Raw genomic sequence first — 23,098 nt, 5'->3', positions numbered from 1 at the left:
ACACTATAAAGTACTGCTTTTGTGGTATTATTCAAGTCTTGCTGACCCTATACTTCTATGGAATAATTTACACTCACACAAACTATATTATAGCACTGGGTGCAGATTTGTTAGACCCTATATTGAATGTAATGTGTCAAATGTCACTGAAGTTCATGAGTTCAGTCAAGTTGAAGTCAAATGCCATATAATTTTAAATAAGGATGATATGTGGTCTTCATAATGGTATCTGCTCATGGTATTTATTGTCTGTCTAAAAAGTTATTTTGTGATGGAGAACGCATAAGTGAAATTTCTAGGCCTTTACTTTTCATGCAGCCTACGTCACCAATGTATGTGTGGATGGTCGCAAGTCTGGTTTTGAGCGCGCCATTAATATTGTGCGCGCTACCAGGAGCAAGAAATCGACAGAGGAACAGCGCGCCCCGAGAAAAGCACGGAGTCGTTTTAGTTACTGTATGCTTTACCCAAATGGAACACAAATCTGAGTTATTATGATGCACCGTTGCCCATGACCAACCACGGCATTCAGAATATTGAATCATAAGCCTACAAAGCATTGGGAATATACACCTTTTTCTCGTTTTGTAAGAAGCGTTCTATAGGGGTTCCGGTGACGGATTGTTTTTTCTGTCAGGAAATTGGTTGCATTAAAAATACATTTTACTTTATGACGGTGAGCACCAGGACCTGAATTTATGGAATATCTTTCGCTCAAGTCTTCTGAACAGTTGGTGCATGTTTATCACTTCTATTGCACAAAGAAAGCACAGTTTCTTCCACTTTTGTTGAGTTCTTCCACTGCTTTTCGGGCATCGCGGAGATGGTAAAAGTTCAGTTATGCGCACAATATATTTTCTCGATAAAACCATCCAATCATAACTTGTTATCGATGCAAATGTATTAATTGTGTGTGGTCAACTATGTGTTGCATCCGTCTCCTATAATTTTACACCATTATTCCGAAAATAATAGCCTGCTTTCGTAGTTGAATCTTCATCTCCAATCTCCACCATGTTGTGTGTTAAATTACATTTTTTTCACCTAATTTCTTTGTTATAAAAAGTCTGGTGCCTGTTTGCAGTTTATGGATTAATAATAATTATTCTGTATAGAGATGGAACAATACAGTTAGGAGAGAAAAAGGGCATAGAACAAAAAGGAAAAAACTGCAAATTTAGCAGGAAAAGAGGCCATCAAAATCACGGAAATCGCTTCGTCCTTTTCCTTTGGTGTACTGTTACACTGTTGCAAATGGATTTCATAAAGGCAACACGGTTATTGTTACATCTTTTGTGTTAGTTCACCCGTTCCATGCTGACAAAATGTCACTGGGAAATATTGATTATTGAATTGAGAGAATTATGACGATGGCCTATGTTCGTTTTTTGTATTTGAGCCTGTAAGTTGGACTTCTGGTTCCACAATGAAATGCCATCGGACGTTTTTCTTTTTTGATAAAGTTTGGAAATATGGGCAAGTTGTCGAACGTTTTTGTGGTGACAGAAGGTTGACGCTTTTCTTTTTGGTCACTTTCTGAGCGCAGTCTAATGTAACGGATTTTGGACTATATTTCTGTTAAATTAATTTGTCATTAGAGGAATCCAAATGTATACGCACGTACAGTGACGATCTCGATGTGACGACATTGTGTTTTCTAGGCTTACTGCTCATTAGAATTTATATTTACTGGCTAGTGCGTAACAAACTTTCGTGGACCAGCGCGCGCACTAGTGCCCCCGCAGCTGGGGGCAACCCCACCATGGCGCCCTCATCCCTCTGTATCTCGGTGTGGTTGTGCGAGTGAATCAACAACAAAGACTGGGGATCAAAGATGAGGATGATGCTCTGGAGATAACTGTTCAAACTGACGCTGCAGCATCTCTCCTGAGCACCCAGTTAGAAGTTGAACCAGGACCCCCGCTAGAGGGAACGGCTCTCATCTTCCAGACAGAGGTTAATCATCAGGGCAACAGCACAGGTGAGAGCTCATGCATATTCAACACATCACATCACAGAACAATTTCAAAAGGAATCCAACCTATAGAAACACTCACACCCTTATATGCTGAATATGGCTAAAGGACAACACTCAATAAGCTCCACTCAAAGTGATATCATTTATTTTTCATCAAATTAATGAATAGTTAAGTGTCCTTAAGCCTCTTAACCTAGTTGTACATCACCTGTAATTCTCAATTGGACAGTCCCCCAAGTCGAAGTGAATTACTCCCGAAAAAGCAATTATGAAAACCAGCAGACACTGTGGCCCACAAGAACTGGAGTTTAGAATGATACAGATGTAGGATCTTAATTTGAGCCAGTTTGCTACAGCAGGAAAATTACCCTGCAGCAACAGAAAATGTGAATTATTATGTGGATTATAATTAAAGCTGCAATATGTAACTTTTTGGGTGGCCCAACCAAATTCACAGTGAAACTGAGTTATAGATCTGTCATTCTCATTGAAAGCAAGTCTAAGAAGCGGTAGATGTGCTCTTTGTGCACTATTTCTATGCTTCCCATTCTCTTGTTTTGTTTTTGCTTCTTTTACTTTTGTTTTGTACAAATCAAATCAAAATCAAATGTATTTATCTAGCCCTTACATCAGCTGATATCTCAAAGTGCTGTACAGAACCCCAGCCTAAAACCCCAAACAACAAGCAATGCAGGTGTAGAAGCACGGTGGCTTGGAAAAACTCCCTAGAAAGGCCAAAACCTAGGAAGAAACCTAGAGAGGAACCAGGCTAAGAGGGGTGGCCAGTCCTCTTCTGGCTGTGCCGGGTGGAGATTATAACAGAACATGGCCAAGATGTTCAAATGTTCATAAATGACCAGCATGGTCAAATAATAATAATCACAGTAGTTGTCGAGGGGGCAGCAAGTCAGCACCTCAGGAGTAACTGCCAGTTGGTTTTTCATAGCCGATCATTAAGAGTATCTCTAACGCTCCTGCTGTCTCTAAAAAGTTGAAAACAGCAGGTCTGGGACAGGTAGCATGTCCGGTGAACAGGTCATGGTTCCATAGCCGCACACAAGCTTTAAACAGCTGAAAATACAATATTTCTGGTTATTGAAAATGTATTTCACACTGGTTTAGATGGTACAATGATTCTCTACACATTACACTGCTTGTTTTGCCACATAAACTGAAATTAGGCAAACTTTTCAAATTTTAATTTCTGCATATTGATTCTTTAATGGACATTTCTGTAATGGTTGATACATTTTTCCTTAGGGCAAAACAAGTCTGACCTTTCAAAGTGGAAATTACAAACTTCAGAAGACATTTTAAAACTGAAATACACTGCAAGTTTGCATTCCCTCCTGTGCAGGAAAATTCTCAGCAACAGAAGAGTGATCAAATTAAGATCCTACATCTGAACCAGTACAGGACAGTTCTATGCATGCAATTTTGTCCAACTAACGTTTTGCAAGGGAATTTACCTCCCTACGGAACTGAGTGGATGCATAAAGTTATGGAGAAATGACAAAGCATTGTGCAATATTATGATTCTGAACTTTCCCTTGATCTTCTGCCTCCTCTCTTTCCTCTCTGCCATTACTCCTGGAGGTGGTTGTCAATCCATAAGTGGGGCTCCAGCTAAATCTGCTGGGAGGCTGTTTTGGATCTTTATTTTTGTTTTGTTGTACAAAAAACTTGGCAGACGGTACTCTGAGTTGTACCACTAGGCCGCACTACAAACTTTTATGGCAAGTTTTTACTCAAGCCTTGCAGTGCAGCTGTGAACATAGCAGGTCACACCAACCCAGAGCACTTGAACCTGTTAAGCAAGGAGAGACGTGAGGCCAGGGACTGATCAGGGTTTTTTGGATGTAAGGCACTGAGACAGCGCAAGGGCTGTGGTTGGGAAAAACAGCCTTAGACTAAACACCTAAAAGCAGGCAGAGAGAAGGGGAGGGAGGAAAAGCCATGTAAATCAGGTGAGTCCTGGAAATGCAATGCAAGTAAAATAAAGGGGGCACAGCTGACTGGGCTGGCAGTGTGCAGCCTCTCTCCTCGCTGAATTCCCCACATTCCTCTGTGAAGGTAATTCAAATCAGGAGACCGGGGGAGCAGAACGACGGACCTAAGAGGCCAGTCAATGTATAACAGAGATAGATAAGATGTTTGGTTGATGTGTCCTGAAGCTATCTGCGACCCTGGGATTTCTCTACATGTTTTTATAGGAGGAGGGAGGGCCAATGGTACAGGCCTTTGGTTTGGGGGTACAAAGGGTAGACACATTTAGTATGTCTCTTGGGTGAGGAGAATGTGAGTGTGGCGAGGGGGCCAGACCGACATACCTGGCATTCCAGTGGGTGATTATTACCCAGAATTCCAAAGGGCCACTGAAGCGGTTCAGGTGCTGCTGTTGTTGCCCGTTTATACTTCTACCCCTCTTCATCATGCCACTCTACCTCCTCAGCCACTCACCTCCCATCTTCATCCTCCTCTCTTTCCTGTTGTTTATGAGGCATGGGCAGCGTTGACATTTGGCACATGTGCAGTAGTGTATTATTTACAAGAACGCTCAATCAGCAGCACACCTGTTTCATTCCATTTCAACATCAGTCCTCTAAGATTCTAATAACAATACATTTCATTCGGTTAATATATTTCACTCACCTTAGAGGTCCAATGTGTTTCTCTGAATTTATACATGAACTTAGAGTTGAGTTACAGTGTGCTAACCCCCCTGGGCAAAGTGGCCAGGCACGCTCAGGTCATTGGGAGGTGACTGGTGATATCCGCTGTGTTGACACTAGTGCCTTCTGGATTGGGTTCCTCTCCTGACCGGCTCTATTTGGATCAATAATAGAACGATATTGATCAGAGAAGATTGAGGGGCTGACCTTATAAAACAAGGAACAGCAGTGCCTTGGGCAACACTTTACCTTACATAGGCAGTATTCTCTGATGATGAATCCAGTACGTGTAATAAAACGAAGTAACAAAACTATAAAGTAATAACTAGCATAGCTAAATATATTGGCGAGTCCTCAGTATCTTTTTGTACTTACTAAGTTGATACAGTGTAATAAGACCAATGCTATTGTGCTGATTGTTACTGTAGTGTAAGGCCCATATATGTGTCTGGTCCACTTTAGGTAAAGAGAATACTAAAATACCCTTTCACTTACCAAAGAAAGCACACATTTTCCAAGCACACTAATCTCTGCTGAATTCTAGTCTTATAGTTGTGTCAGTGTTTTTCGAATTCCAGGGTTTCTTTGTCATAGATTTGGCAACCTACTCCGCTAAAGGACATACGAGAGTGTCTAATGCTGTTGTCTTCTTGGATACACTATACACTTTAATACTCTACCTTGTCCGGGGTAATGGTAAATCAGGGAAAAATGTATACCTGGCACAACTCTGTCATCCTTTTTAAGAGAATATTGCCCTCTTAACATTAACAGTGGACTTATGACGTGGTTGAGTGACTGTTTTATGGCTCATGCAGTCGGAGAAGTTTAAAGCTGTCAGAATATTCACAGTAAAACTTTTCATGTGCTTCGTGCCAAATCTGTCAGTGCCAGTGGAGCTCAAGTTTCAGAGCTTTACAACTCTCACTTTTTCTCATGTGCAAAGTTTCTCTCTGTCACACACACACACACACACACACACACACACACACACACACACACACACACACACACACACACACACACACACACACACACACACACACACACACACTAGCAGTGCTTTTTAAATTAAAGTTTCCTGATTGGCCAGGCCTCGTCCCAGAAAAGTAAATTAAGTTTATGTTCCATGCTTTCCTTGAGAAATGGATGGTACTTCAGAAATGACATTTTCTTATATACATTCTCCATGCACCTTATCTTTAAATACTATCCATTTAGTATGTTTATATCAAAGATAAACAGAATGTTTTTTAAGGACGGATGATATCGTACACTTCACACTAAAAAATCATCTATTGCCAGTGCTGCAAAATACATTGAACATAAAGATGATGAATATGATGATGACTTGTGAATTTGATTTCAACTGCAGCTTAGGTTGTGAAATATATTCCCCATGTTAACATATTGCAGCATTCCCTGCAGGATGTTGATGGGTGGCACTGCAGAGTGAGGAGTCTGAAGATCTGAAGGTCTCTGAAGGTGGTTGGCTTAAACAGTGCTCACACACACATCGCCAAAATGAGTGAGTTCCTTGTGTTGATTATGATGATGTTGGAACACAATTGAAACCCTCAAAATATTGTTACACATGTCATAAATGTACACTCAGATGAACACACACACACACACACACACACACACACACACACACGCACACACACACACACACACACACTATTCCCCAGCCCCGGGCCTGTGTGAGTTGAGCAGAGCTGATTTTCCAGACGCTGGCCGGCCCGGCAGGTGAAGGATTGATTTTCAGTGTTATGGAGATGGGGTTCTGGTTCTCTCTCCTGCCCTACTGCTGTGTGATGTCTGTCCAAACTACACTAGGGGAATATTTCCCTTCGTGAGCGAACACAGCCAATGCAGAGATCACTCAGAGATCAACCATGGGAATAGAAATATCAAAAACACTGCAGTCTGTCCTCTCACTGGCTCCATTACCCTGTCGCTAGCCAAACACTCTCAATGTGGGATTATATAAAAACACACATTTTCCGTGTACACATCTAGAAGCGGGATTTATATGGCTATATGTGCACGTGCACACACAAACACACAATTACACTTCAATTTGCTCTCATGGTAAATGTGTGTTTCCACCAACCGTTCTCCCCTACAGATGAGCGTCAGGCTCTCCACTCCATAATGAAGGACCTAGTGGCCCTCCAGATGACGAGGCGCCAGCCTGGGCCCTCTTATGACACAGGGAAACCCAAGACTCTGCCCAACCCTGCCCCTGCCCCTGCAAAGAGACAGGTAAACCATCTACCACCCCACTCAGTCAACAACACACACTCTCCTCAGACAGGCATGTCATCATCATCATCTCCACGTGACATATTGTTTCCCTTCATGACCCCATCATGACTCTGTAACCTCCCATGAACCATCTTGACGGGGCTTCTTCTTTACTCCCTCAGGACGATGTCAGAATAAAGTTTGAGTTCAGTGGAGAGAGGAGGTGAGTGGGTTTTCTTGTTTTTGGATGTGTGTCTTTGTGTGTGTGTGTGTGCTTGTTTTATCACGTCTTTGTCTATGAGAAGAGCATGGTCAGCTCAGCTCAAATGCACTCCAGATCTCCAGTCAGAATGGTATGTGAAGCGGAGAATGGAAAGGGAAAGGACTGTGGTTTATCTGTGGCAGCCAGCAGAAACCACAGCTATGTTAGGTGTGCTTAGAGGAATCTGCACACACTGGAAACGGAATATGTTTGTAAAAGTGTGTGTGCACGCTTGTGTTGCAGATCTAAAGAGGATATAGTTTCTAGACCGAAACACTTTTTATCCTTCTGTCTGTTTGTCTGTCCATCTTACCCACTGTTTGTCTGTCCATCTTACCCACTGTTTGTCTGTCCATCTTACCCACTGTTTGTCTGTCCATCTTACCCACTGTTTGTCTGTCCATCTTACCCACTGTTTGTCTGTCCATCTTACCCACTGTTTGTCTGTCCATCTGACCCACTGTTTGTCTACGTATTTTTTATTTGTGTAGGATACTGATGTTTGGGAGGCCTGTGCAGTTTGAAGAAATTCAGCAGAAGGTCAAGACTGTCTTTGGCCAACAGCTTGACTTGCACTATATGAACAATGAGGTACAGCTAACACTCTCTCAGACAAACACCAACACAATGCATACACACACAAACACTGGCCCTCACAGCAACCCACTTGATGTAGGTAACTTTTACGGCCAGTTTCCTGGACATTTAGTCCTAAGTACTAAGATGCATGTTTAATGGAGATCCTCCCTTAGTGTCTCTGTGTTTTGGTTGAGTCATTTCTGTGTGCTGTGTGTCCAGCTGTCCATCCCTCTGCGTGGTCAGGACGACCTGGACAAGGCCATTGACCTGCTGGACCGCAGCTCCAAGATTAAGAGCATCAAGATCTTGCTGCTGACGCAGGAGCAGTGCAATGTACTACACACACACACACACACACACACACACACACACACACACACACACACACACACACACACACACACACACACACACACACACACACACACACACACACACACACACACACATAAATACACAGACATACAGAAATAAACACACATATTAATCAATAAGATGTTATTAAAATCATATGTAATGGGGTAGTGTGTACAGTCTATATGTGGACACTGACCACACCCCTCTCATCCCACCCCTAGGCCTCCCCATCCCCCTCTCCCTCTCCCTCCTCCCACCACACGGTGAGCAAGCAGGTGAGGATCAAAGCCTCCCAGTCCACGGGTGATGTCAGCACGGTGTACCAGCCCTCCGAGCCCAGGGGGCGCCACCTCTCCACCAGTGAGTATGAACAAGCAGATTCAACTCATAGCTGCTTCCTCTATTCTTCTGCCTTTGCTTTCAACATCCTCTTTCTCCATTTCTCTCGCTATAACTTTGTTTTACAATAGAAAGGTAAGTGGTATCTCTCAATATGGAGAGACAGTAATGTTGTATATTGTCTGGTTTGGTGTTTGTCATGTCTTGCTCTCTTAACTCATTTATTTTGCTAGCTTTCTCTTTGTCGCTCTCTCTATCCCCCCACTCTCTCTCATTTCCACCCCCTCTCTCTAGCTGCTGTTATTTCTCTGGCTTCCCCTCTTAGCAGTAGGTCCTCTTCCTCTTCCTGTCAACCATCACTGGCTGCTCTACAATGGCCTGCTGGCCACAAGCCAATCAGATTTTTAAGACACTATTAGCATGGCTGGCCAATGTCCTGGTTTTAGAAACACTGGCTGTTTTGGGAGAGAGTTGAAATTAGTGCTGCTTGAGGGAAACTGTACAAATCCTACATTTTCTGCAGATCCACCACCTAAGGCAGAGTTACATTTCAAACAATCACATTATTAATCATTGAGATATTTTCCCCCCTCATTTCATTCTTTGGTTAGAGAGAGAGAGAGAGAGAGAGATCATATCTGTTATCAGTGTGAGGGACGTATCTTCTTTTCTCTCACATAATCCATTGTTTCACTTTTTTTTTGTGTATCTATTTTTTTCATTTAGCAGATGCTCTTATCCAAAGCAATTAGGATTACGTTCCTTGCTCAAGGGCACATTGACAGATTTTTCACCTAGTCTGCTTAGTCTGCTCAGGGATTCGAACCCACAACCTTTCGGTTACTGGCCCAAACACGTTTAACCACTAGGCTACCTGTCATTGATCTTGGTACACCAAAATCCCATTACCTCATGTATTGATTTCCATTGGTTTAGAACAGTGTCATATGGCCAAGTCACAGTCCTATTTCTTATCCTCCTCCTCTCTCCCGTCCCAGGTTCTCAGAACACAGGCCGTAGCTCCCCCCCTCCTGGCTATGTCCCTGAGCGGCAGCAGAGGATCGCCCGCCAGGGCTCCTACACCAGCATCAACAGTGAGGGAGAGTTCATCCCAGAGAGCGACCAGTGTGTGAGTCATTGCACTGTACACAAACAAGTGCGCGAACACACACAAACACACACACCGTAGGGCTAATACTGTGTCTCCTCTCCCTAGGTGCTGGACCCCTGGAGCAGTGCAGAGAACTCTGTCTCAGGAAGCTGTCAGTCGCTGGACAGTAGCTCAGACAGGTGAGTGCAGGACTCTACCCCACATTCTACCCCGGGGTGAAAGTAAGCCAGTACGGTCTGGCACGGCGTCCCAGCAAAATAGGCAGTGGGGGTACTCCGTACTGGTAAAACATGAGCCTATCACTATTAACACAAAATGGCAAGAAAACTATAGGCTATTATGGCATTATTTAACATTACCTAATGTCAGCTACATGAAAAATGAGTGAATTGACTTTAAACCGGGTGGTATACGCCCCAAATTGTGTTGTGGTTCGAGGAGAACACTTACATGCCTTGGAGATGAGAGGCCGAGAACGAAACACGGGCGGACAAGGTGGAGATGAGAGGCCAAGACTGAGGCGCGCGACCAACAGTGGGTGCATCAATTCAGGCTACAAGTTTAGGCCTAATGACAATGTCATTAGAATACATGTGGGTGTTGTGTAACCGATGTCTCTTTCCATTCATCAGTGCACTGTTGGGATTTGGATGCTGGAATTATTTTGTGAGTGGATGAAAGTGTACTGTTAGTCTACAGGACCGCTTTTTTGAAGTGATTATTTGTTTGACAATCAGATGAAAACATGACTCGTTGTGTTTATACCACATTAAAAGGCATAGGAAGCTTTCACTGAAGTAAATTTGAATTAAATTGCCAAAATGATATTGCTTAATGAGCCTACTCCTGTCTATACAGAAAGAAAGAAAATCATAAAAATAGGCTACTACACCAGAAAGCACGATTTGGCCACAGAGAATCATTAGCTTCTTCTTGTTTTGTATAGCCTACAGTTGGAAGGGCCCGCAATTTGGGCAGCATGTGGCAAATGCCACATTTGAGTTGCAACTGTCAGTGAAAAGCAGAGAGACCCAGGCCGACGATCTAAAAAAATGTTTTTGTTGAAAAACAAATGGCTATATCTGTGAAGAGATTGAGCAAACAGTAGCCTATCTTTTTTTTTAGCTAGGCAGGTCAGTTAATTTAGAGTGTTTTCTATCCTAATCTGCCTATTATATGCATATTCTAGCTTCTGGGCCTGAGAAATAGGCAGTTTCATTTGGGTACATTTTCATCCAAACATTGCCCCCTTGTCTCAAGAGGTTAAGAACCAGTTCCTATTTACAATGACAGCCTATGGACAGTGGGTTAACTGGCTTGTTCAGGGGCCGAACAACAGATTATGACTTTGTCAGCTCGGGGATTCGATCCACCATTCTTTCAGTTGCTGGCTCAACGCTCTAACCACTAGGCTACCTGCTGCTCTTATTGGCACCAGTGGAGAACATCGTCCATATCCCTGGTCAGTCTGCATATTCACTTTATCATTGGGTAGGTGCCACTTTTGTTTGTTTTTGGACAACAAAAATATATAGATGTACTATATTGTATTTTATGTTTCCCCTTTTCGTAGGCCCATTATATGGATCAGACAGCGTTGTTTTAATGGATCAGGTTGTCAGTTCAGCAGAATAGGCTCCCCTGTCATTTTTGTTGTATAAAAAAGTATTCTGCTCATGTCACCAGTCATAAAAAGTGTAGTAGAATTGCATGAAAGGCCAACATTTTCCTGTGGTTGGAACGGAGAAGTGTATCTGATATAGCCTAGAGTCTACTCTATCCATAACACACTGCATTCAAGTATTTTTTATGAATATTTATTTTTATATTATTAGCTTAAATTATGAGTATCCAATCTAATCACCACATTAGGAATAGTAGCCCATCTTTAATAAGTCTGCAAATGTGAGGATGGATGGAATGCTTTATTATAAAGGTACATTTTTATGGTGTAAATTAGCTTCCCCTAACTTGAAACCCAGGTGCTGCCTATGTTAACAGATCTAACATGGTCCTCCCGAGTGGCGCAGTGGTCTAAGGCACTGCATCACAGAGCTTGAGGTGTCACAGACCCGGGTTTGATCCCAGGCTGTGTCACAGCTGGCAGTGACTGGGAGACCCATGAGGTGGTGCACAAATGGCCCTTCGTCGTCTGGGTTAGCAGAGGGTTTGGCCAGCCGGTATTTCCTTGTCCCATTGCATTCTAGTGACTCCTTGTGGAAGGTCGAGTGCCTTCAAGCTGACTTTGGGCCCCTGAAAGCTGACTTTGGTTGCCAGCTGGACAGTGTTTCCTCTTCCGGGTTAAGCGAGCACTGTGTCAAGAAGCAGTGTGGTTAGGCAGGGTCTTGTTTCGACCTTTGCCTTTTCTGAGTTCGTCGAGCAGTTGTAGCGATGAAACAAGACTGTAACTACCAATTGGGAATAATTATTTAAAAAGCAAAAACAGGTATAACATGTTAAAAGTGATATGACAAATCTTTACTAGGCCCACAGAGATCATATTTGAAATGAATAAGGAATTGAAAAATGAAAGACAAAAGGTACATACATGGGATGCTTTAGTGAATTTCAGAATGTCTGGAATAGAAAAGGCAGAAATAAAACAATTCTATAAACATTCGCAGCCAGTCATCCAAAACATACAGTGCCTTGCGAAAGTTTTCAGCCCCCTTGAACTTTGCGACCTTTTGCCACATTTCAGGCTTCAAACATAAAGATATAAAACTGTATTTTTTTGTGTAGAATCAACAACAAGTGGGACACAATCATGAAGTGGAACGACATTTATTGGATATTTCAAACTTTTTTAACAAATCAAAAACTGAAAAATTGGGCGTGCAAAATTATTCAGCCCCTTTACTTTCAGTGCACCCTTTACTTCATAATTGTGTCCCACTTGTTGTTGATTCTTCACAAAAAATACAGTTTTATATCTTTATGTTTGAAGCCTGAAATATGGCAAAAGGTCGCAAAGTTCAAGGGGGCCGAATACTTTCGCAAGGCACTGTAGCCCTATGCAGTCGTATATAATTACATCTATGAAAAAAAAGTGTGTGCGCGATCCCGTATGAAATGGAATCTACTTTTACCCCTGATTCTACCTCACACGTACACAATACTTGACTTTGGTTATAAAGACAGTGTATGTATTTTGAGGAAGTGATCAGCACCTCTCACTCTCTTTATTTGTCCTTCCTCCCAGCCCCTCCCTGAGGAAGTCACGCATGCACCGAGCCAAGAGCTACCCTGATAACCGGCAGCAGGAGAACGTCTCAGGTGGGTGCACAGGAGGAATCCTGATATCACTACATAAGATATAGATCCTCACTGTCACGGAAAACTGTCATTTATACAGTAATTTGAGGTATTATCAGCAGTAAAAAAAACATTGGAAGTTTTACTGTAGCATACTGTAAATTATGGAGAAATTGCTGTATTTCGAATGGTACTGTAAGTCCACCTCACGAATACAGTACTGTACTGTATCTTTAGAGCGCCAAAAACCTTATGACCACTAGTGGGTACATGGTATTGTTGTCTCGGGCTTATTACTATATTTTGAGGCGTGCCTTGTAAGAGGCTATATTTGTTTCACCCGTGAGTGAGAATGCTGTACCAATTTTACTCTTATGTGGTTAAAGTGGCCCATCAATAAAACATGTATTAGGGCAGATTGGAGTGGCAGCAAATGGTTGAGCATTTTGCCATGTCCTTTTGGTCTGTTTTGACCTGAAGTCGCGGCCAGTTTGGAAACCTTTGTTAAGGCCTCTAGAAGTGCAAGTGATATAAAGCACCAAATATGAATTAATGTGCTGTAATGTGTAAACACTTAGCAGCCAACCTGCTTGCACCAATCCCATGTAATTACAGTAAAATACAGTCATCCCTATATTCATTAATTCATTCCGATTACGGTAGCATTTAGTTTTTTACAGTATAATACAGTCAGTTTTATGATATTTTACTTTGTGTAATTACACAGTACTTGCTTTGATACCGTATTCATATTACATCAGGTGTACGGTAACATGAAATACAGAATTTTACTTGCATCCGAGCTTCCTGTAAGCTACTGTCAAATTCATGGTAACCCATTTACAGTGCTGGCAAGAGAGCCGCTCTCAAGCCCCTTAGCAACAGGCCTAAACCACAATTCAGCTCCTAGCAACAATGCAACAATGTAGTTGCAGAGCCTCACGTGAAAAGAGAGCCGGCAGAGCCTCACGTGAAAAGAGAGCCGGCAGAGCCTCACGTGAAATTAGAGCCGGCAGAGCCTCACGTGAAAAGAGAGCCGGCAGAGCCTCACGTGAAAAGAGAGCCGGCAGAGCCTCACGTGAAATTAGAGCCGGCAGAGCCTCATGTGAAAAGAGAGCCGGCAGAGCCTCACGTGAAAAGAGAGCCGGCAGAGCCTCACGTGAAAAGAGGGCCGGCAGAGCCTCATGTGAAAAGAGAGCCGGCAGAGCCTCACGTGAAAAGAGGGCCGGCAGAGCCTCACGTGAAAAGAGAGCCCGCAGAGCCTCACGTGAAAAGAGAGCCGGCAGAGCCTCACATAAAAAGAGAGCCGGCAGAGCCTCACGTGAAAAGAGAGCCGGCAGAGCCTCATGTGAATGCTGTATGACTGAGCTGAGTCTGAATCCTGTTGTCGCCTAACATTCACCCTCTCTCTCATTCTCTTTACTCCTTCCTCCCTCTCAGACCGGGAGAACCATGTGTATGATAAGGTGGTGGGGAAGGGAGGGACATACCCCCGCAGGTACCATGTCTCCCTGCATCACAAGGACCATAGTGAAGGTAGGGGCACTGTTCACTGTTCCTCTCACCAAACCACTTTGAGCCATATTACTTTGTATTTGACCTTTTCCCTGACCCCTCTCTTGAACCATCTCATCCTTCTCTTGGTCTCTTGGTTCTTCTCTCATCACTCCTTCACCCTCAACTCTCCTCTCATCCCCTCCAGGTCGGAGAACGTTCCCGCGGATCCGTCGCCCCCAGGGTAACCTGTTCACCCTGGTGCCCTCACGGCGCTCCCTCAACGGCAGCGAGGAGAGTCTGGGCAGCTGGCAGCTAGTGGACAAGCAGGGCAGGCTCCGCCCACAGGAGCGCCCTGTCGCCCACAAGTGTGAGTCCCGACCCTGCCTCTTCATCTTATATTTACCTATATTACACATATTTTACATATATTTTATAGTCATTAGAGATTTCATACTAATACATCTATTTTTGTATCCTACACATTTTAAATAAGGGAGTTAGTTTGTATGATGAATGCAGTGTGTTTTGAGAGTATGGCGTCATGTTTACTATATGGAGAGGATGATATGTATGGTGTATGCCCCTCCCTCCACAGCCCCCAGTGCTCCAATGACGTGGAGGCGGGGCAAGCTGCTGGGCCAGGGGGCGTTTGGGAGGGTTTACCTGTGTTACGATGTGGACACGGGACGGAGCTGGCCGCCAAGCAGGTGGTGTTTGACCCGGACAGTCCTGACACCAGCAAGGTGAGACAGCAGGGGGTGCCGGAACAGTATGCTATGACACAGACTGTTTTCTGCTTTTATATCAAAGTCTACTGTTCACAACCAGGCTACTGTAATGTATTTATGCCAAGATGACTCAGACTCCCCAGCCTGAAGGAGAACTCTGTATGACTTGAGTTCCCGTGTATTGTTAAAGATTGGTGCAGAGGCTTAGCCTGGAGCACCTTTAGCCTGGAGCAATGCCAAGAATGAGGTAATGTGTTCAGCAAGCTACTTTACTCTTAAGAGGCGATTATGGAGGAATGCAGTATGGTGCTGTGTTTAACCTGACTGAGTTTTACTAGCTAATTTTTGGTCAACTGTCTTAAACACAAAAGGCGCTATTCAACTATCTGTGGTCAGGAATCAGATAAACTCATGCTCTGAATCACTAACGCAGTCAAATCCTGACTGAGTGCTCATCTGTGCCTCTGAGCAATGAACTTTGAGGAGATTCAAGGGACTTTCTTTCCTTTCTCCCCCCCCTCTTTAATGTCTTTTCCTGTCTGCCACAGAGTAAACATGCACTGTCACTTCCTGTATCTGAGTGGAGTATTTGCAGGGGGGTGAGGAGGGGGAGAGTGGCAGAGCCAGCTTAAACTCCCCTCTTCTCTCTCGCATTCTCCCTCTTGCTCCCATTCTCTCTCTCCCATTCTCTCTCTCTCTCTCTCTCTCTCTCTCTCTCTGTCTCTCTCTGTCTGTCTTTCTGTTTCTCTCTCTACCTCTGTCTCTCTGTTTCTCTCCCTCTCTCTCTCTCTCTCTCTCTCTCTCTCTCTCTCTCTCTCTCTCTCTCTCTCTCTCTCTGTCTGTCTCTCTGTTTCTCTCTCTCCCTCTGTCTCTCTGTTTCTCTCTCTCTCTCTCTCTCTCTCTCTCTCTCTCTCTCTCTCTCCCTCTGTCTCTCTCAATTCAATTCAATTCAAGGGCTTTATTGGCATGGGAAACATGTGTTAACATTGCCAAAGCAAGTAAGGTAGATAATATATAAAGTGAAATTAACAGTAGACATCACACATACAGAAGTTTCTAAACAATAAAGACATTACAAATGTCATATTATATATACAGTGTTTTTACAATGTACAAATGGTAAAGGACACAAGATAAAATAAATAAGCATAGATATGGGTTGTATTTACAATGGTGCGTGTTCTTCACTGGTTGCCCTTTTCTCGTGGCAACAGGTCACAAATCTTGCTGCTCTGATGGCACACTGTGGAATTTAACCCAGTAGATATGGGAGTTTTTCAAAATTGGATTTGTTTTCGAATTCTTTGTGGATCTGTGTAATCTGAGGGAAATATGTCTCTCTAATATGGTCATACATTGGGCAGGAGGTTAGGAAGTGCAGCTCAGTTTCCACCTCATTTTGTGGGCAGTGAGCACATAGCCTGTCTTCTCTTGAGAGCCATGTCTGCCTACGGCGGCCTTTCTCAATAGCAAGGCTATGCTCACTGAGTCTGTACATAGTCAAAGCTTTCCTTAATTTTGGGTCAGTTACAGTGGTCAGGTATTCTACCGCTGTGTACTCTCTGTGTAGGGCCAAATAGCATTCTAGTTTGCTCTGTTTTTTTGTTAATTCTTTCCAATGTGTCAAGTAATTATCTTTTTGTTTTCTCATGATTTGGTTGGGTCTAATTGTGCTGCTGTCCTGGGGCTCTTAAGGGTGTGTTTGTGTTTGTGAACAGAGCCCCAGGACCAGCTTGCATAGGGGACTCTTCTCCAGGTTCATCTTTCTGTAGGTGATGGCTTTGTTGTGGAAGGTTTGGGAATCGCTTCCTTTTAGGTGGTTATAGAATTTAACGGCTCTTTTCTGGATTTTGATAATTAGTGGGTATCGGCCTAATTCTGCTCTACATGCATTATTTGGTGTTCTACGTTGTACACGGAGGATATTTTTGCAGAATCCTGCGTGCAGAGTCTCAATTTGGTGTTTGTCCCATTTTGTGAAGTCTTGGTTGGTGAGCGGACCCCAGACCTCACAACCATAAAGGGCAATGGGCTCTATGACTGATTCAAGTATTTTTAGCCAAATCCTAATCTCTCTCTCTCTCTCTCTCTCTCTCCCTCTGTATCTCTCTCCCTCTGTATCTCTGTCTCTCTCTCTCTCTCTCTCTCTCTCTCTCTCTCTCTCTCTCTGTATCTCTCTCCCTCTGTATCTCTGTCTCTGGCCCCCCAGCTTGCAGCGGATGTAAATCCGTTGTTGTTGTTGTTTATATCTATTTAGTGGGTCTTTGTGTTGTGGATACTTTGATATATCTCCATTTCCCTCTTCCGCTCTCTCTCTCTGTAATGTGATCTCTGTGGCCATATTCTCTGAGGTAAACAGAGGAACTGCTTTTGAGGAACTGGACTGTTACCGCTAATGTCCTATCTGCAGAGAGAGCTGGTCTGTGTGTCTGAAATGCTTTTTCCATTTGTCAGATTTTTTAGTTGTCGTTGTATAGCTTTTGGTGGACAGATGACTCATTCATATCATGTAATGGTGAGGATTTGTTGTTCCCTCTCTGTCTCTCTGTCTCTCTGTCTCTCTGTCTCTGTCTGTCTGTCTGTCTGTCTGTCTGTCTGTCTGTCTGTCTGTCTGTCTGTCTGTCTGTCTGTCTGTCTGTCTGTAGGAGGTGAGTGCTCTGGAGTGTGAGATCCAGTTGTTAAAGAACCTCCACCACGAACGCATCGTCCAGTACTACGGCTGCCTGAGGGACCACAACGAAAAGACCCTCACCATCTTCATGGAGTACATGCCGGGGGTCAGTCTATTCTTCACACATCGGCTCAGGGCTGGAGTGTTGGGGGTTAAAGGGTATCTGTAGTGTTCTGTCCTGGACTGTGTCCCAGTCTCTCCTGGGAATAGGAGTATAAACCATGCACTTCCTTCTTGTCTTTCAGGGTTCAGTCAAAGACCAGTTGAAGGCCTACGGGGCGCTGACGGAAAACGTGACGCGGAAGTACACACGGCAGATCCTGGAGGGCATGTCCTATCTGCACAGCAACATGATCGTTCACCGTGACATCAAAGGTAGTTATGTCAACACACTGCTCAGATGGCCATTTGTAGGAAAGATAGTCAACTAAATGGCTATAGACTTCCAGACTCACAAGGACCTAAAATCTACATTTAAAATACAAGGAAGGTGGTTGGGTGAGTCTGTGTCACATGGTGTTACTCTGTCGTCTCCTTATCCAGGTGCCAACATTCTGCGGGATTCGGCGGGAAACGTGAAGCTGGGAGATTTCGGCGCCAGCAAGAGGCTGCAGACCATCTGCATGTCTGGCACGGGCATCCGCTCGGTCACTGGCACCCCCTACTGGATGAGCCCCGAGGTGATCAGCGGAGAGGGCTACGGCAGGAAGGCTGACGTCTGGTAAGGACCGGGCACATGGGGTTGGGGTTTGGGTAAGAAGTACATGCAGGTGATTCTGATTAGTTGTGGTGATAGGGGGAGGTGGGGGATAGATCTGGGAGTGTGTGAATGTATCTTCAGGTCAAGTGTCAGATGCTTTACTTATAAGTAGTCTCCTTCCCAGATAGAGTGGCTGGACTGCTGGAACGTGAAGGGAGGAAAATAGCTGTTCTAAAAGGGGGAAACCATTCTTCTTCAAGGGAAAAAGTGCTATATATAAAATAGTAAAAGTGCTATATTTAAAAGAGAATGACGAGAAGGACGGCCTCACTCCCACGTACAGGGCCCTGAAATGGGTCGGGCCCACCTGCTGCCAGGAATTCCCCTGTGCAATCTGATTGTGCAGTATCCCATCAGGCGAGGGATGTGATTGGCCAAGAGCCAGTCAACCAGCCAGCTTGTGACAGGGTTCGGAATGTTCCCGAATTCATTGCTCCCTTGGGGGTCCAGACCAGGCCGGAAGTGTCGTTAGGGGGTAACAGGTCCAAAGGGGAGTCTGTCCCTAAACCCAACTCCCCTCACCAGCCCCCTACTCTGTCTGACTTCAGGACTGAAATGGCCTCCCGTAGCCAGCAAAAGCACACTTTAATTGTCAACAGGGAAAAAGTTTCCACCAAAACATTCCAGTGGGGCCTGGGAAAGCAGAAGAGCAGAGGGATGGCTTTTCCCTTCGTGCCTGTAGTGAGGAAAAGCTGCCCTTTGTTTTTTCAGTGTGTTAACACTGTTTTTGTCCATTCACACAAGTCAATAAGTTATACAATTGTGTATTGCATTGAATGTCCTATTCTGATGTTCGGGTGTGAGCGTGTTTCAAGTTTCTAGTTGTATTAGTCGTATGTTCAGGATACACATGTGCACCGTCTAACAAAATGCTGACTTGCAGGTTCCTTCTGGACAATGCAACAACAACAAGAAATAATAATAGACAAGAATACAAAACATAAAGTAAATGGCTCAGTAGAATAGAATACATGTTTTAGCATAAGTATAATACAGGAAGGCACCATTTATATTCCAATATTTACACATGTTTTGTGGAAGGGGAGATTGGGCGGCAAGTGTTTAAATGTGTATTTGAGCTCGTATTGGTGTTCTCTTAACCCTGTGTGTGTCTCCTTCCCCAGGAGCCTGGGCTGCACAGTGGTGGAGATGCTGACAGAGAAGCCTCCCTGGGCCGAATACGAGGCCATGGCAGCCATCTTTAAGATCGCCACCCAGCCCACCAAACCCCTGCTACCCTCACACACCTCGGACCACACCCGTGACTTCATCCACCGCATCTTTGTGGAGGCCAAGCACCGGCCCAGTGCTGAGGAGCTGCTCAGACACCCCTTCTCCCAGATCCTCTGCTGAGGGGAAGGACTAGTACACTCCCTCTGTCTCAACCGCTCCTCAGGACTCAAGGCCTACAGCTGACATCTAGACTCTAGACTTGGAACTTGGCCCTTTCCATCCTACAGCTCTCTCCCCAAACCAGACTCACCACCAGTCACACTCATTCCTTAACCCACAAATACACATTATCCATTATGATGGATAATAGCACAGTGCCATTATTCCAAGCTGTTAACTGCAATTATCAAATTCACCTCTAACTTCTCCCACTAGGGGAGCTATATGACTGATCAGTGTTCAGCTGTCTGCTGTGGAGAACTGGACCCACCAACTCCACACGAACTGTATCTATTCAGCTATCACCTTGGTGGTCTGTGAGAGGATCACACACACACACACACACACACACACACACACACACACACACACACACACACACACACACACACACACACACACCGAACACATCAAATCTATTATATGTGGCTCAAGATGGGACCGAATGTGCCTTTCAAATATGCCAAAGTGTCCCATCCTAAGTTTACATTCTCTAAATGGGCTGTTAGATGAGACCCCTGAGGTAAGGAACTGTTTATATGGGACTTACAGAAAGCTTGAGCAGAGCAGTGTCTGGTCTACTTAGGCCAAGACAGCAGACCCACAGCCACAGCTCAGTGCTTCAACATGGTAACTGATGAAACCAACAGATGCACCACTCAGTGTTATAGAGACGGGATGGATTTAATTTTTCACTTTCTCCTCTGATCCGTCTCTGATATTCTTTGTATTTTTGAGAAAGTGCCTCTTGATGCTCTTTTGAAGACTCACAGTCCCTGATGGAAGCCTATGCTGATCTGTCCTGTCCTCACCATACAACATGGAGCCAGAGCCATCAGTGATTTTGTGTTGTCATTATGACCTTCACAGTAGACCATTGTGATGACTGTGCCTAATACTCCAACTCTCCACTGCAGCCCCTCAGTATCACAGCCCAGGGTTTTCTGAGTGTACCAAAAATGACCGATTTCATTCATGAAGGGGTTGGTTTCCAGTCTGGTTGGAGGAAATGCTAACTACACAATATTACAAATGATATTGTACTTTGTGATTGAAAGAGAGATTTTATTTTAGTCTTAGACAAATACAATCCTAATGCCTTGATTTGAAAGTGAGTTGCCATTAGGTTTACCAGCTTTCTATGTGTTGACAAGTGTATCTAGGAAAACGCTACTCCAAACAGTGGAACTCTGCCATTTAGGATTCATTTGAGTCAGATGCACTTTTATGTCAAATTAATGTTGTTGGTTATTGTTCGCCTTACGAAATTAACTCTTTTTTTAAAACTTTAAATATTCAATTTCTTTCACTTTTATTTAAATCCCTATGTTCATCCATTCCTGAATTTTTATATTCAAATATATATGTATAAATATATTTTTTATATATTGACTCTAGACAATTTGAAATCTAATGAGGATGCATTTAGACCTATGAGATAAATGTTGCAGTTCGAAATGATAAATTGTTAAAGCAGCTGGTTTTGCAGAAATTACAACATTGGGGTTTATTAGTGAAACACTTTGGGTGGAAAACGACCTCTGGCTATCTTACCTGGTCTCTGCTCCAAAACAAGAAACATATCCACATTCCTCGCTCCAGTATAATATATTATGTCTAATGGTCCATGCTTTATTAAATGGCAACACTATTCCATTGGACCCTTCCAGTTGGACTGCCCTGTCAAACCTCTGACAGTTTCACTACTTCATTAACAAGGCCGCTGCCTAGGATTTAAAGGCTGCTGAAGTTACTCCATATGTCTCCTTGCTGGCGTGATGTGTGGCAAATAGAGGGGAAGTATGTGAAATGACTTGTGTCTCACCAGAATGACCTTCTCTTAGTGTCATTCTTGCAGAGCAGAGGGGCTGAATGTGTGTGTTAGTTGGACTGAGCTGAGCAGGAAAGGGATGGAGGAGTTCTGATCAGGTAGATGCCAGAGACCGGGGTTCCACCCAACATGACGACTTTGTTTAGCTCAGGGTTCGAGAGACCAATGTCTGGGGCCCTCCACACTGAGCAAAGGGCTTTCTACAATTACCTTTTTTAGTTTTATTTTCCATTTATTTCAGTGTTACTGGCTCTAAAATACTTTCGTAAGTGAATCAAATGGATATCATGTGGCTGCTAGATGTTGAAGAAGGCAGCTAAGAATCAGTTCAGTATTAGAAATGGTCCTGTTATATACAAAGAGCCAAAACAAATGTTTCTGTTAACAGAAGAACCCTGGGGTAAGCAAATGAAACAGGAGTTAAACGTTTAGATATATACATGTATGTAAATGTATAAATGAGTATGTTTAATGACAGGGGACTTGCAGTGCAAAGTCACTCCAGTTTATCAAATGTATTTGCGTAGAAAAAGGAACAGTATGTTAAATGACATTGTTTTTCTATATCTTTGAGTGCCTAATTTCAAAAACAAATAAATGTTCTTTGTTTCTGGTCCAATATTCTGACCTGCTTACTTGTTTGTTTGCGTAATGTTTGGTGTACGTTCCAGTCATGTACACCGCTCTGATGGAGGTGTGTTTGGCATTGGAGAAGATGTTTTTGGGCCAGCGGCTCTGGGAGACACTGGCTAGTCTGTCCATGTGTGTCTTCATTATCTTTGAGCAGCCAGCAGGTTGGAAAGTCAGACTGGCCCAGTCCAGTAAATAAAAGAACATCTCACTGAATAGAGCTCATTGTTGGGAGAAAGAAGCAACCCGACTGACTGATGCTTGCTCCATCTCTTTCTCCCTCCCTTTAAGACAGAAGAGGAGGCGGAGAGAGCTCTGTTAATCTGTGTGGCCATGGGACAGAGGAAAGCTTGGACCCAACAAAGGTTCCTTTTCTTAGTTACTGTGACAAGGGGATGGATGCAGATAATACTTTATTGCTTTGTTTTCTGGTGATGCACTTTCTCTGTGTGTGTTTTAGCATGCTGCTTGTTCCATTTTCTTCCTGTGGATCTGACCCATGGCCCCTGACTACCAGGATCTGATAGCAGTTACATAACCTTCCCCTACACCTGCAATGCACCACTCCATGTGGCCTGCAGGCCTGTTGATGTGGTTAATGGCAGTGTTATTGTGATCAGTGGTAGTGTTCTTGTAGTTCGTGGTAGTGTTATTGTGATGAGTGCTAGTGTTATTGTGATCAGTGGTAGTGTTATTGTGGTCATTGGTAGTGTTATTGTGATGACTGCTAGTGTTATTGTGGTCAGTGTTAGTGTTATTGTAGTCAGTGGTAATGTTATTGTGGTC

At 43.8% G+C, this 23,098-nt stretch overlaps 1 protein-coding gene across 1 annotated transcript; it reads left to right on the top strand.

Annotated features, from left to right (window-relative positions):
* The first annotated feature begins 429 nt into the window (after positions 1 to 429).
* On the top strand, positions 430 to 22,303 carry map3k3 (mitogen-activated protein kinase kinase kinase 3). The gene is given in 18 exon segments (XM_064986774.1): positions 430 to 1,981; positions 6,079 to 6,178; positions 6,782 to 6,918; positions 7,083 to 7,123; positions 7,654 to 7,753; positions 7,961 to 8,074; positions 8,320 to 8,458; positions 9,436 to 9,566; positions 9,654 to 9,727; positions 12,751 to 12,824; positions 14,244 to 14,339; positions 14,506 to 14,667; positions 14,896 to 14,985; positions 14,988 to 15,043; positions 17,674 to 17,805; positions 17,945 to 18,074; positions 18,243 to 18,420; positions 19,584 to 22,303. Coding segments are annotated over 17 exon segments (1,887 nt in total). The 5' UTR covers positions 430 to 1,981; positions 6,079 to 6,174; the 3' UTR covers positions 19,813 to 22,303.
* Positions 22,304 to 23,098: the final 795 nt, after the last annotated feature.

This window comes from Oncorhynchus masou, chromosome 14, assembly GCF_036934945.1.
Source record: "Oncorhynchus masou masou isolate Uvic2021 chromosome 14, UVic_Omas_1.1, whole genome shotgun sequence".
Lineage (NCBI taxonomy): Eukaryota > Metazoa > Chordata > Actinopteri > Salmoniformes > Salmonidae > Oncorhynchus > Oncorhynchus masou.
Note: the sequence above shows the minus strand (reverse complement) of the source record. Positions and strands in the feature narration are given on the sequence as shown.